This window comes from Pithys albifrons, chromosome 1 (genome assembly GCF_047495875.1).
Source record: "Pithys albifrons albifrons isolate INPA30051 chromosome 1, PitAlb_v1, whole genome shotgun sequence".
NCBI classification, from domain to species: domain Eukaryota; kingdom Metazoa; phylum Chordata; class Aves; order Passeriformes; family Thamnophilidae; genus Pithys; species Pithys albifrons.
This window is the reverse complement of record NC_092458.1, coordinates 100,882,948-100,896,097: the sequence shown is the minus strand read 5'-3', so window position 1 is coordinate 100,896,097 and position 13,150 is coordinate 100,882,948. Positions and strand designations below refer to the sequence as shown.

The window sequence follows — 13,150 nt, the reverse complement described above, 5'->3', positions numbered from 1 at the left end:
TCCTATACATCAAAAGTTCCAGTAACAGAAAAAACCCAATCTTAACAACCCCTTCAGGATACCCTGTCTAGGAACATCCACAACAGTCAGCTTGTTGTGTGCATCTTCAAAACTTGAGAGCACCACAAATATGCACAGCATTCACAGAAACTGAAATACATCACCTCAGGGATCAAAGCAAATGCTGAGTTTACATGGAAAACATGATGGAAATTGAACTCCACTAGAAGTATATATCAGGTACTAAAAATGCAAGGAAGAAATTAAGAAAAAAACAGCATTAAGTGCACACACACAATTTTTAAAAGACATGAATCGAGATGAAAATGTCTAAAAACAATTCATACATTCTGTAACAAGGCATTACAAACACACACATGGGTCCATAACCACTGACTTGGTATTCTAGTTTTGAAAGCAAATTTTGAATGGTATGGTTTAAAAATTCATCATTAGCACATCAGGTAATAATCAAACTTCTTAAATTTTCCTCAAGTTTTCCAGACTTGCAAATTTCAATCTGTTCTTTAAACACTGACTTTGTTTAGCAATGCAGACCAAAAATATGGCAATTGCTGCTGCAAGTTAGTGTTCGCAAAATTAAATTGGATGTAGTAGACTGGCTCAGACATAAAAAAAGAAAGCCCAAAACAAATAAGCAAAAACGCCAAACCAACCAATGAACCAGGAAAAAAAAAGTCCAGAAGAAAGCCTAAATGTTCCAAATTAAGTATTCTGGAAGATCTCAAATTCCTTTCAACTTCATGCAAAGTATAAGTGCAATATTTACACTTCACATTCTCCAAGGATTGTATATGCTTACCACTTTTAATGTGCTGTGACAACACCAAGCTCAGGAGGGTCCACCTTTCAGAAGAGGCTGTGTCTGATGAAGTTGCTCTAGGTTTTAAACACAGGTGACACAGATCATCTGCCAGCATTACCAGTCTTTCTCCAAGTGTATCTCCTTTCAGCCAGTCAGAGACTAAGGAAAGTTTTGTCGTGCTTGAGCATGCCTGAATCACGAGAAAATAATGCTAAGAAACTTTTGAGGGTGTAGAATCATGAAATAGTTTGGGTTGGAAAGGCCCTTAAAGATCATCTTCTGCATTCCAATTCAAGTACCAACCCCCCTGCTATGGGCAGGGACACCTTCCACTAGACCAGGTTGCTCCATGCCTCATGCAACCAGGCCTTGAGCACTTCCAGGGATGCAGCTTCCACAACTTTCTGGGCAACCTGTTACTAATTGTTAATTTTCATCACTAAGCATAAGATTCCTATGTCAAACTTAGAAGAGTGCGAATCACACCCATCACAAACAATAAATCTTTATGCGTTTACATCTGCAACAATCCCCTCAACGTTCTTTTTGCTCAGAGCCAGCAGCTTATGGCCAGGCCACAGAGCAAAAAAATCACCTTCTGAAAATGCTTCCTTTTCACTTTTTTTCAACTATAGAGCCCAGGGAACTCCTATATTGAAATTAGAAAAATAACTTTTAGATGACTTTTGGCTGAAATAAAATCTATTTACAACATAATATCCATTTACAGCACCTGAATTTCTTTAAAAAGAAATAGAAGGTTACAAATCAAAAACATTATTTTGGTGATGAGGCACTCTAAGTTACAAAATCATAAGAACTGAGTATTCCTAAAATACACGGCATGTGTAACAGGGAAGATACTGTGATCTACATACAGGATTATAAATCAAGTGCTATAAGTTCTTGTTGAAAAATCCATTATACATTTCCTATTGCACCCCATGCAATTACTTAACTGTCAGTCTTTCAACATTTGGTGGGAAAAACTGAATACTACCTTTTCCTTGTAAGCATCTTGTAAAGGTGATAAGTAATAATTAAAAATTTTGGTCTAATCCCCCCAGCTCCATTCTCGCTAGCTTAGAAGGGATGACCAACAAATCTGGAATCCCTCTGGACAAAAAGCAAACTGACCAAAAGGAGAAGGGACAAAGATTCTTTTATTTTTATTTTATTTTATTCATTCTTAAGACTATCTCCAGATTTAAATGCATTTAAAATAAAAACTACTTTGAAACTATTAGTGTATTATTTTCAAACTATAAAATTATCACTACATAGGTAAAAAAAAAGAGTCTCAAAGCTAACACCAGAGAAATATTCAAAACTATGCATAACAAGAGCAAAAGAAAAATCTTAAGAGGTACCTTTTGAATTATCTGGAGAAAAATAATCCATTTCAGATCCATCTGAAAAGAAAAACAAAATTCCACGATATTTAACAAATTCTTTGCTGAATAGGAAGCATTAATATCATTTTAACTGTTCTGCAGGGATTAGGAGGAAGTTGCTAAATTTCAGTAACAAAATGAATATGGGACTTAATTTAAAAAGAAGGAAATTCTGATGTTTCCTTTTTTTAATGATTTTATATGATACCATATAGAATGGAACAAATGTCATAAGCTTTTACCCCAACACTGTCATGTCAAGCTTTCCTAAAACTACTTTCCCTAAACTGAACTCACCCAGGTTCATGTAGAATATTTTCCATTCAACAGTTCCAAAATAAGATTATTAATGAATCACAACCCACAAAAACAGTAATGACACTGATAAAAATTAATGACATAATGTACAAGTCATACCTTTGCTAAATCATCAAGAATGATTTTCCTTTCATCATTACTGTTGCAACAATGAAGCACACTGTATAAAATATCAACCAGGAAATGAGTGTCTTTTCTCCAGTCTTCTTTCAGCCAAGTTATTAAATTCACATACAGAAATTGTACAGATGGACTTTTGTTACGAGCTTTCATTTTGTTTTGGGATTCATCTTGAGCATGGCTTGCATAACTTCCCTGCTCTAAAAGAACTTGGAAAATTCTGTTTGAGGAAAAAGTGTTGAGCAGGGCAGAGAGAAATTTCAAATGTTGTTCTGACTTCTGTTCATTGACATACACAATGCTCAGCTCAGCAAGGTTGCAGACTAAGTTCTCTAAAGGTTCTTTCCTTAGATGTGAGCTATGCTGCACGTCAGCCTGTATTTCAGAGTCACCTTTTCTCACTTCTGTGAGCTTTCCATTCTCTGTGTTTCTTTCAGATTGATCCTTGTCTGTAAATCTGACTTTTAGAGACTTTCTGTTGTTTGGTTTTGTAGTGCTCTTTGGATTCTGAAGAATCTCTAGCATACCAGATATGGCAAACAATGATTTCTCATCAGCATCCAATCTATCAACATGAAGTACACACATTTTTAAAAGATGGTCCCAAAAGTCTGACAACAGTTTCTGGAAAACTTCGTCTGTGCCATCATCATTGGAGAGGTCTGCTTTAGCTTCCCAGGAGCTCAACGCTTCTGCTATTTGATAAAATAATGGTCCACTTTGTAACTTGGGCTCCTTAAGAACAGCATTGGTAAAAGGAATTAGCTATAAAGACAAAAAAATTATTAAAGAACAGTGATCCAATTAAAAAATCATTTTATTCTTTATAACGTTAAGAAATTACATAATTTTGAAAAACACTGTGGAAGCAATTCTAAAAATATCTTAATTATGCTTGAACATTTGAACACTCCTTCTTGAAACTATACAGGATGGATTTTTTTTTTCTTAAATATAATTTAAACTGCACAGTAAAAAGAATTATTTTATAGGAAAAAAAATATTTACTAAATTCAGTAACATTATTTTTGTTACTCATTGCTCTCTACAACTGCCTGAAAGGAGGCTGTAAGCAAGGTGAGCATCAGTCTCTTCTTCCATGTCCCAAATAAAAGGATAAGACGAAATGGCCTTAAATTGTGCCAGGGAAGGTTCAGACTAGATAAAAAAAATATTCACTGAGAAAGTGGCCATTGGAATAAGTTTCTCAAGAGGGTGGTGAAGTCATTGTCACTAGAAGTGTTCAAGAGGTGCCTAGATGTGGCACTTGGGGTTTAGGGGTGATTATGGTGGTGCTGCATTGACGGTGGAACTAAATGATCTTGAAGGCCTCTTTCAACCTTGATGATTCTGTGTGATGTTTTTCAAAACATCTAGGGAAATTTTCAACAGAGAAGTAAATCCCCCTGTAAACTTCACATTTTTCTTTAACTTTCAATTATTAAATGTACATACAACAATATGCAATATTTTTAACAAATACCTGGTCAGATATAAGCATTTGATGCATTTGGTTTTGGTCATCTTCTATTTTCTGTAATACAGCAAAGCACAGACATTCCATAAATGCAGTTATAATTGCTGAACTTTCTGAAGGACTCGCTATTACCCGCTCACTTGACAACCTATGAGAGGCAATATCAGAGGGAGGGCACACTCAGTCAACCGTGCTTCCAAGAAATCCCGTATGAATGTCATGAATGTACCCCCTTTTATGTTCTTCTGATCCAGACAAAAAAAATAGCAGAATGTAGAATCACAGAATGTAGAATCACAGAAATTCAAATTAAAGAGTCACCAAATAAATCCAGGTATTTAATATAACACATTAAAATTACTTCTTCATCCAGTCTTAGCATTCAGAAAAAAAAATCTACGTAAATAGAGGAATCATATTCAGTCAAGCATACTGTCTCATGTTTCAGCTGGCTGTCAAAACTCCTTTGCAATTTAATACACGCACCACAAAATTTCAGAAGGTATCACTTTTTGTCATTACAGGAAAAAAAAAGAAAAAAAGCCACCTAAAGCCAGTTTGAGTCTGAAAAACTGCAATTTGTTTGCTTTTTAATTGTCCTAGTTCACAGGATGGGACTAGTTCATTACTATGTGGGTATAACCAAAACTATATATCCTACACCTTCTATGTCATTTCTCATGAACTGTTAATAACGGATCGTTTGCAGCAACTGCCCAGGGCACACCTGGCCTCTCAGGCTACAAGCTGGGTGTTAGAGAACCCTGTGAGACAGAGGAGTGTTTCTGCCTTTACATCAATGACTCAGGTGTGATAACTCCCCTCTGGGGATGCATTAGCACCTTCATACCCCACCTGAGGGGTCATGTCTGCTAATGGGCCATCAAAGATTCCAAAAATATCCCATGACTCACAGAGTTAAATCACCCATTGTGAAACTCCCCACCGGGGCAGGTAGTGAGCATTCCCACCTGAACCTGAGCATATACAATCTTTCAGTTTTGGGACTTCTGGTACCATTCATAGAATCTTGAGGAGGACCAGAACCTCAACAGGACTGTGACCACCACTCTCAATAAGACTGCAACCATCATCCTCACCAACAGGTTTTCCTCTCCTTTTACTTTTTCCTCAAGGGGACCATGTGGTGCACTGTACCTATCTGGATTTGATAGAAAGTTGGTTTTGATGTATTTTAAAGGCAAAAAGTGACAGCAGTTTCAATCCTTTAAAAATCAGTATCACAAGAATTAAAGTTCCTGCATATAGGAAATTTCACTATCACAATGCTAATCCCCAATAACTTCTGTAAGAATTACACACTAGTGAGAAGAGCCCTATTCTTAAGAGTCACCCTTAATCTTAAATTAATTTCCCATTTTAAAACTCATGGAATAAACACAAAGCTTTGACAAGGAAAAATAATGCTTTATGCAAGGAAGACATAAAAAAGTCAAAAGGAAAGCTAAAGGTTTAAGATGACAGGGACAGCCACAAAGGTCTGACTCTAGTTTTAGATATTTAAAAGAATTCTTAAAATACAATTTTCATTCATCTTTAAATGCTTGAAGAAGATTAGTTCTCTTATTTCCAAATGTAAAAGAGATTCATTCCAAATAAATTTGTGGTTCATACCCTTGAATTATAGAGTCGAAAAAAGTTCTGAAATATTCCAGCTTCGGTTTCACAATGCCAGGAGGTATCTTGCTAATGAAGGGCAAGAGGTTTGGGTATATAGCAGTAGCTAGTCCTCGTCCACCTTCTCGAAGCACTGTCCATAGCTTTGGGAGAACTCCCTTTTTTGCATTTACATGACTCCAACAGTCCTACAGAAAGAAACCCACTTTCTGTAAATTAAACAAGAACATGTTGCCTCAGAAGAACTCCTAAGCTAGACATTTAACCTACCTCCTCATACTGTAGCTGAAACAAGTTATTGTAAAATTTAAATTCTGTTAATACTTTTCAGTATTTTTTAAAATCACTTTCCTGCTATTTTAGCTTGTGAATTTAAGAAGTCAACACAACAAAATTATTTCTGCATTGCTTAAAAGAAATGGACCTGTCCTATTAGACAACTAGAATCAAAGACTTCTCTTTAATAATGCTTTCACAGTGCTTCATAAAAAAGTCCTTTGTAATTAGTCCTGTACTTCATGTTAAGTTCTCATTATCAAGACTAAGCAATACTGACTTAGAAGTACCACTAACTTCAAAATTCTCTTCAAAAACTTTCTGATGGTTACAAAATACTTTGGCACTTTCTTCTCCCAAAATTTTTTTGCCATATGTTTATTATAATACTTATTATAGTTCCAGATATCAATATTTATAACAAGCTGAACAAAGATTGTTCGGAGGGTTTTCCCACAAAAATTGTTATAGTTCATACCAGCAGTTACAAAAGAGATCTGCAATATTAAGGTCTCAAAATATCCCAGTCTATTGCAACATTTCATCCTGCTGGAATTTCGCTTAAAATTTAGTAAAAAAAAAAAAAAAGGAAAAGCCATAGAACCTCTAAACTTGAAGGGGAAACAAACAAACAAAAAATGTACTGTAGGTCATTTTTGTAATTGTCTTTAACCAAGGAAAAGGTTTTAAACGTTATTTGACTTGCTAGTAACTACATTTAATGAAAGGGATTCAGGTTAATTTAATTAAACTCATAAAATAACTCTCATTTTCTAATATGTTGGATATGAATATTTGAAAGTTACACTGAAACTCTAAGGAGGAAAAAGGAGCATGTAGCATTGAGGAGTTTCTGTTATTAATCACAAAGAAAATCCAGTCAAGCCCTTCTTTCTAATTCTATACAGAGAAAAATGGCACCTGGTGAAGTTTGAGGGAAATATCTGCCTCTTAGGTTTCCTACATTACCTCAATAGTGGTGATAGCATAAAGTACAGCTTTCCAAAGAGCAGGACACACCACTGCATCGCTCTCATCAATGCTCAGAAGAACAGCAGGACAAACTCTTGGTGCTTCAGCTTTCACCACCTCAGGCAAGTGCTGGCAAAAAGCAGGAATCAGCTCAAAGAAAGCTGAGCGAACCTGACAGAGACCAGAGAAAAAACCAAAATTTGTCACTACATGAAGTTTATAATATTCCTTTTAAAGTCAACATAACTTAAAACACATGGTTCCTCTATTTTGTCATACCAGCAAAGGTTTAAATATTATTAAAAATAAAGAAAAATAAAGCCATTATTAAACAGGCTTATCAAATGTTTTAAAGTAATTGGTTTAGTGATAAAATGTTTATCTGAAGTTATATTTTAATATACTTCTCAAAAGGCATTTTTTCCCAAAAGCAATTAGAAAATTTTTAACAAAATACAACTGCATCACTTCATCACTCTGTGCACTACTGGTCTTAGCAAACGAAAGACCAATAAAATTGTTTAAAAAATGAAAATCTCAAAGCACTAAGAACACATGGAAAAGTTGACACAGTTTGTATCTTTGCAAGATTTTTAAATTCATTTTCAATGATGGCAGGCAGATTGCCAAGAAGTAGATCATGATGATACAAAAATAACAATTTAGCCTACTGAGTAAATTTTAGAACAATATTGTCTAAGATCTAGGACCTGAAGACCATTTAAAACATAAGCAAAGTACAAAGTTCATTCTTGTAGAATACAAGTAACTAATACTGCCTTGGGTTAAGTGTATTACTTTTAACCAAAACCAACCAAAATAAAGAAGAAATTAAAAAGTCACCTGTGGTATGTTGTGTTTGCTGTATTTCCAAAATTTGTTTTGGGACAAAAGCAACATTAACTTTTCCTCCAATGATTGCATCTCTTTCTTTGGCAACATGTTAAGCAACTTTTTTAAAGCTAACAAGGAACAGGTTAGAATCCGGAAAAATTTGGCTTCTCTTTCTTCTTCTGGTACAGTTCTCAGAAAGCAAAACAAACAAAAAAATTGAAGTGAACCACAAATAAACCAGTAGGCTCCACAAGTTCTTCTAAACTAAACTGTCTTCAGGTTTTTTTGTGTTCTTCTTTTGATTTCAGGTGCCAGCAATGTAAATACATAAACTTCCCATAGGTTCTAAATTACATTATGAAGTGTTAGAAAAAGGGAGAGTTTCAAGTCATCTCATATTCCACCTACTCACAAATGCTACTCCTAAAACAGCTGAAACAAAAATTTGAGTACTGATAACACTTTCAAAAGCATTTAAACTTAAGTCATAAAGGAATTCACTAGAATCCGGACTCAAATAAACACTCTGTCTCTTGAAACAAAACTAAATTCACTACCTCTAGGGATAGAGAACTCAATACAGACCAAGACTTAAACCATATCCATCAAAGCAAGCAAACATACTGGGGGTCACTGAGTGTATCAGCTGTTTCTTTTAGAAGATTATCTTGAAGTACCTAAGGGGGAAAAAACCACATATATAAACACAAAGAAATCTAATTTGAATATGAACAGTATAGTCCACACATTATTCAGAAACAGCTGTACAATAAAATATCACCACCTCTGAGCTGTCTTTTTTAGACATGCTAGTGAAAAAGAAAGTAAGTTGACTCATGCTCAACATAGTAGCTGTGGTGCTATTCAAATTAAGCCTTCATGATACTTTGTAAGTTGCAGCCCTATGACAAAGTGCCTCTGGTAAGAAGAAGCAAAACGGAGGCAAACCAAAATAGTTAGGTTTGCATATGATGGGGCCAGCAATGCAATCTTCTACCTATTTTAGTCCAGTCAATTCAGTTTCATGTAAGACTGGCACAAGAGCATTAACCTTGGTCAGAACTAAACCTTTAGAGGCTGAAAGACTGCTTAGCATTCTTTATTCTATTTTCGCTGCAGCAGAATTACTCCAGCATCTTTATTCCATCTGTCAGTAATATTAAATGTTGACTGAGCATCATTACATAGAAACGCACACAAGAAAATGCATTATTCATTCCTCTGGTTCCAGTCATTCTCATAAGTCAAAAACAATAGAGGATGTGGTTTTTTTCTCAGTGTTCTTTATCACTAGTCTGTTTTATATTTCTATACAGAAGAAGTTCTTTACTGTGAGGGTGGTGAGGTACTAGCACAGACAGACAGACAGAAGCTGTGGCTGCCTCATCCCTGAAAGTGTTCAAGGCCGGTTTAGCTAGGGCTTGGAGCAATCTGGGATACTTGAATGTGTCCCTTCCCATGGTTAGAGGGGTGAAACTGGATGATCTTTAAAGTGCCTTCCAACTCAAACCATTCCATATTCTCTTCACAGGAGCACTTTCAGATGAGAAAGAAATTTAACCATGAAGAATGGATGGGGGCAGGATGAGTTTTAAATTTATAAAAACAGTTGATACACACAAAGCTCTAAAGAAACACAAAAGTATAAACTCACATTAAGAATTTCATCTTTACAAAATACTAAGGCTTCAGGCTGCTTGCTTGAAGGAAAAGCTTTTTCAAAAGCTAGTTTTGCACCAGAAGCAGCAGGAGAATAAGTGTCACACTGAGCAATCAGCCAGTATCCCATGATACTTTTTAAATAAGGAGCTAAGTGTTTTTTTACTTTAAGAATCAGTTGCTCAAAAGATTGCTGAGTTGCTTCTCGAACACGGCGATCATAATCCTGTTTAAAAAAAAGGGAAAAAACCCATAAATGTTTGTTGGTTTAAAAAATGTACTCTTTGATGCCAGATACTTCAAAACAGAGGTGAAGATTAAAAAGCCATTTTTGTGATTGACTGGGCTACCTAGATTTGAAAATACACATCAACCACAATGAAGTCTTCATATCCCTAGGCATGAGGAGAGCCCTAACTTAGTACTGTTTCTCAAAATGCTGTGCACTCGGAATTGTAACCTTTTCCCAATATCCCTAACTAGAGTATCTGTTTCCAAATGATACAAACATTTAACAGAAAGACAGGAGGCAAGAGAAACAGGAAGCCTTGAAGACATCCTTTGAATTAGAACTACCATAAATCTAGAGAAACAGTGTATCGTTATTGTTTATTTATATATGAATTTACAACATCATGACCTTTTTCGCCCTTGGCGCCTATAAGAAACACTAGGAATTGCTCTAACAGATAAGAACAGTGAATGATTTTGTCCCATATCATGTTTCTAACAGCAGCCAGTCCAAAAAGTTTGAAATGGATTAAATACACCCAAAAAATATTTATTATCTGACTACACATGGTCTTTTCACATTTGGGTTTGTTGTTCTTTTAATATTAAGTCTGGTCAGATATTAGTCCTAGATCAAAAAGATTTATAATTATGCTAACTGAATAGTCTCTTTAGCCAGTCTAGAATGTACAGATAAAAACTTTTCCTCAGAAGAAGTATCTTACCATCTTCTAAACATAAAGATCTAACAAACATATCTCCATCAAGTAAGTACTGCCCAGATACCCAACGGTTCAAGCTTCCACACACTGCCAATAAAGAACAATACTTTCCTTCATGTTTTTCCTAGAACCAGTCAGTAATTTCAGCAAAGGTAGATAATGTCAATAAAGACCACCTTGGAGGTTGTTCCAGAGAGAGGAAGGATACAGAGAAGTTTTTAATCTAAGTACTTCAATACTTACTAGAGAAATTTTACAATAAATTCTTGGCCAGTAAGGAAGAACACCTTTAACAACTTCCGCTTCTCTTTCCTTGCACATTGTTCCAAACTCTTGCATAGCCTAAAAACAAATTACCAAGACAATGACTTAAGAAATCAGATAGATAAGTTCTTCAATTTGCCAGCTTGTATCTCAAACTGCAACTCTCTTTTTTAAGAATCAAGTCACTTCTTGCAATTGAGCATTTATAGAAATAACTGCATGATGGACCTTTCTATAGGTTACCCAAGATATCTTGGATTGCAATTATAGCAAACCTACCAATAAGAAATTAATACTAGTTACAGTCACATATTCCTCTCTCATCCTTAAGAAAAATACATTGTTTTTCAATTTAAAAAAAAATATGAGGGACAAAGGATACGTTTACTTTTAATTTTGTTGTGATATCCCTTTTAGAAAGTTTCCGCAACACCATTCGGAAATCAGCATCCACAAGGCTGTCTATTTCCTCTGCTCCTTGAATTGCAGGAACATATCCTAGATCACTCTGAGATGTTCCAAAGCCAATAAACCCAGGCACTGTTCCGCGCTCTTTGGCAAGGAGCTCTGCAGCTCGGCCGCTGCTAGAAGGCTGACAAAAACAGGGACAGAAATCAATTCTTTATTTAATTTTATTTTGCATTCATCACACATTTGAAATTATGATTCTATTTATATTGTATAATTAACCTTCTAATTAAAGCAAAGTCTCACAAATAACAGGCCAACTATGCTTTAAACATTGATGTTTGACCTGGAAAATTATTTTGCTCTTTAGAATCAAGCTGACAAAGTCAGGGCTGTTAAGCTCTGGGGAGAGAGCCTTTCAGTATCTGAAGGGAACCTACAAGGAAGCTGGAGAGGGACTCATCATCAGGAACTACAGTGATAGGACAAGGGAGAATGGCTTCAAATGGAAAGAGAGTAGGGTTAGATGAAATATGAGGAAAAAAATCTTCCCTGTGAGAGTGGTGAGACACTGGCACAGGTTGCCCAGAGATGCTGTAGATGCTCAATTCCTGGAAGTGTTCAAGGCCAGGTTGGATGGAGATCTGAGCAACCTGGTCTAGCAGAAGGTGCCCGGCTTATGGCAGATGGTTGGAACTAGATGGGTTTACGGTCCCTTCCAACTCAAGCCATTCTGCAATTCTATTACCTGATTCAATGAATCAGCATTCCCTTTTCTTATAATCCATAAATACTTATGGAAAGTTTTACTGGTTTTATACACACACACAAACACTTAACAGAAAAGTACTTCTGTAAGCAAACAATTTATTAAGAAACTATTCATCCTCCTTCAATACTTCTGTTTTTCCTAGTTTTTCTCATAGGCTAATACAGTCCCCAGAGAATGTTATTTGTATCACTGGGAAAAATAAGAGACAAAACATCCCCCCAGAAAGAAAGTAGCAAAAAAGGATTTGTAAGAATGGAGCAAAAGGGTGCATACATAACACAATGTAACACCGTTTTGTTAGCACCCCCAGTTGCTCCCTGTATCATTGTTTCATGTTTATTTCAAGCACAGTCTTTTGGAAAGACTGCCCCAAAATGGACTGAGGGTTGAATGTTCTCTGTGATACCTCGTAATCCAAATACCTCTCATTTCCTAATGACAGTTACACTTTCGTGAGCTTGTGGGGTTTAAGTAATCTTTTCGAAATGTGAACCCTTAACTATTAAAGGACAGGCTGTGTTGTGTTCCCTAGTCTTCTCTAAATCCCGGGAGGAATTACATAACCTGAAAATATGGTTTCATATACGTCCTGAGCGAGTGCCACATCGGACACATCACACCACCACTGGCCTGGCGACAAGATGAAGACACCAACACAGGTGAATTCTAAGTCTCTCCAAAGAAATTTGCTGAACTTTGACTCACGGTGATTTTGTAGTTACGTCCCGCCACCGCTGCCCCTCTCCTTACAAACACCCAAGCAGCAGCAGTCACACGCTCTTAAGCACGCCCCTGGCCCAGAGCTGGCCCCGGCCTCAGCAACAGCAACTGGACCACGCTGCCTCACGGTAGAAGCTGGCCTTCGGCGGCCCATGGCCCTCTGCGCAGGGTACCCGGAGGTGCCGGAACTGCGAGCCCCCGCGGCCTGGGCCCGGGTCCCACCGCCCTTCCCGGCTCCGCTGAGGGAGGACCCCGGGACCCCCGTGGCGACAGTTCCCCATTCCACAGGCCGCGCTCACCCGCAGGTTGCCCTTGGTTCGCTGCTTGTTCTTGCCCCCCATGGCGGCGGCAGCATCGGACACCGGCCGGGACGAACAAACAGAGAGGCACTTCCGGGGGGCGGGGCCCGGCGGCCGCCAGCACTAGGGGCACCCGGGGCGCGAGCTGTGCAAGATGAATCTACTTCAAAATCCTTAAGCAAAAAAAAAAAGCGATCGATCTTAAACGCGCGGACACTTC

General features: G+C 37.1%; 1 protein-coding gene across 3 annotated transcripts in view; it reads right to left on the bottom strand.

Moving 5' to 3' along the window:
• Positions 1-13,034, bottom strand: part of LTN1 (listerin E3 ubiquitin protein ligase 1) — a 32,497-nt gene extending 19,463 nt beyond the window's left edge. For all 3 annotated transcript variants that reach the window (XM_071562772.1, XM_071562782.1, XM_071562793.1), the window contains exons 1-12: positions 12,931-13,034; positions 11,120-11,323; positions 10,711-10,809; positions 9,510-9,740; positions 8,480-8,532; positions 7,865-8,045; positions 7,019-7,192; positions 5,771-5,961; positions 4,142-4,283; positions 2,638-3,423; positions 2,197-2,238; positions 824-1,016 (exon numbers count right to left, since the gene is read on the bottom strand). In XM_071562772.1, the coding sequence (XP_071418873.1) occupies positions 824-1,016; positions 2,197-2,238; positions 2,638-3,423; positions 4,142-4,283; positions 5,771-5,961; positions 7,019-7,192; positions 7,865-8,045; positions 8,480-8,532; positions 9,510-9,740; positions 10,711-10,809; positions 11,120-11,323; positions 12,931-12,972 (2,338 nt within the window). In that variant the 5' untranslated portion in view covers positions 12,973-13,034. The remainder of the gene's footprint in view (positions 1-823; positions 1,017-2,196; positions 2,239-2,637; positions 3,424-4,141; positions 4,284-5,770; positions 5,962-7,018; positions 7,193-7,864; positions 8,046-8,479; positions 8,533-9,509; positions 9,741-10,710; positions 10,810-11,119; positions 11,324-12,930) is intronic.
• Between the last annotated feature and the right edge of the window lie 116 nt (positions 13,035-13,150).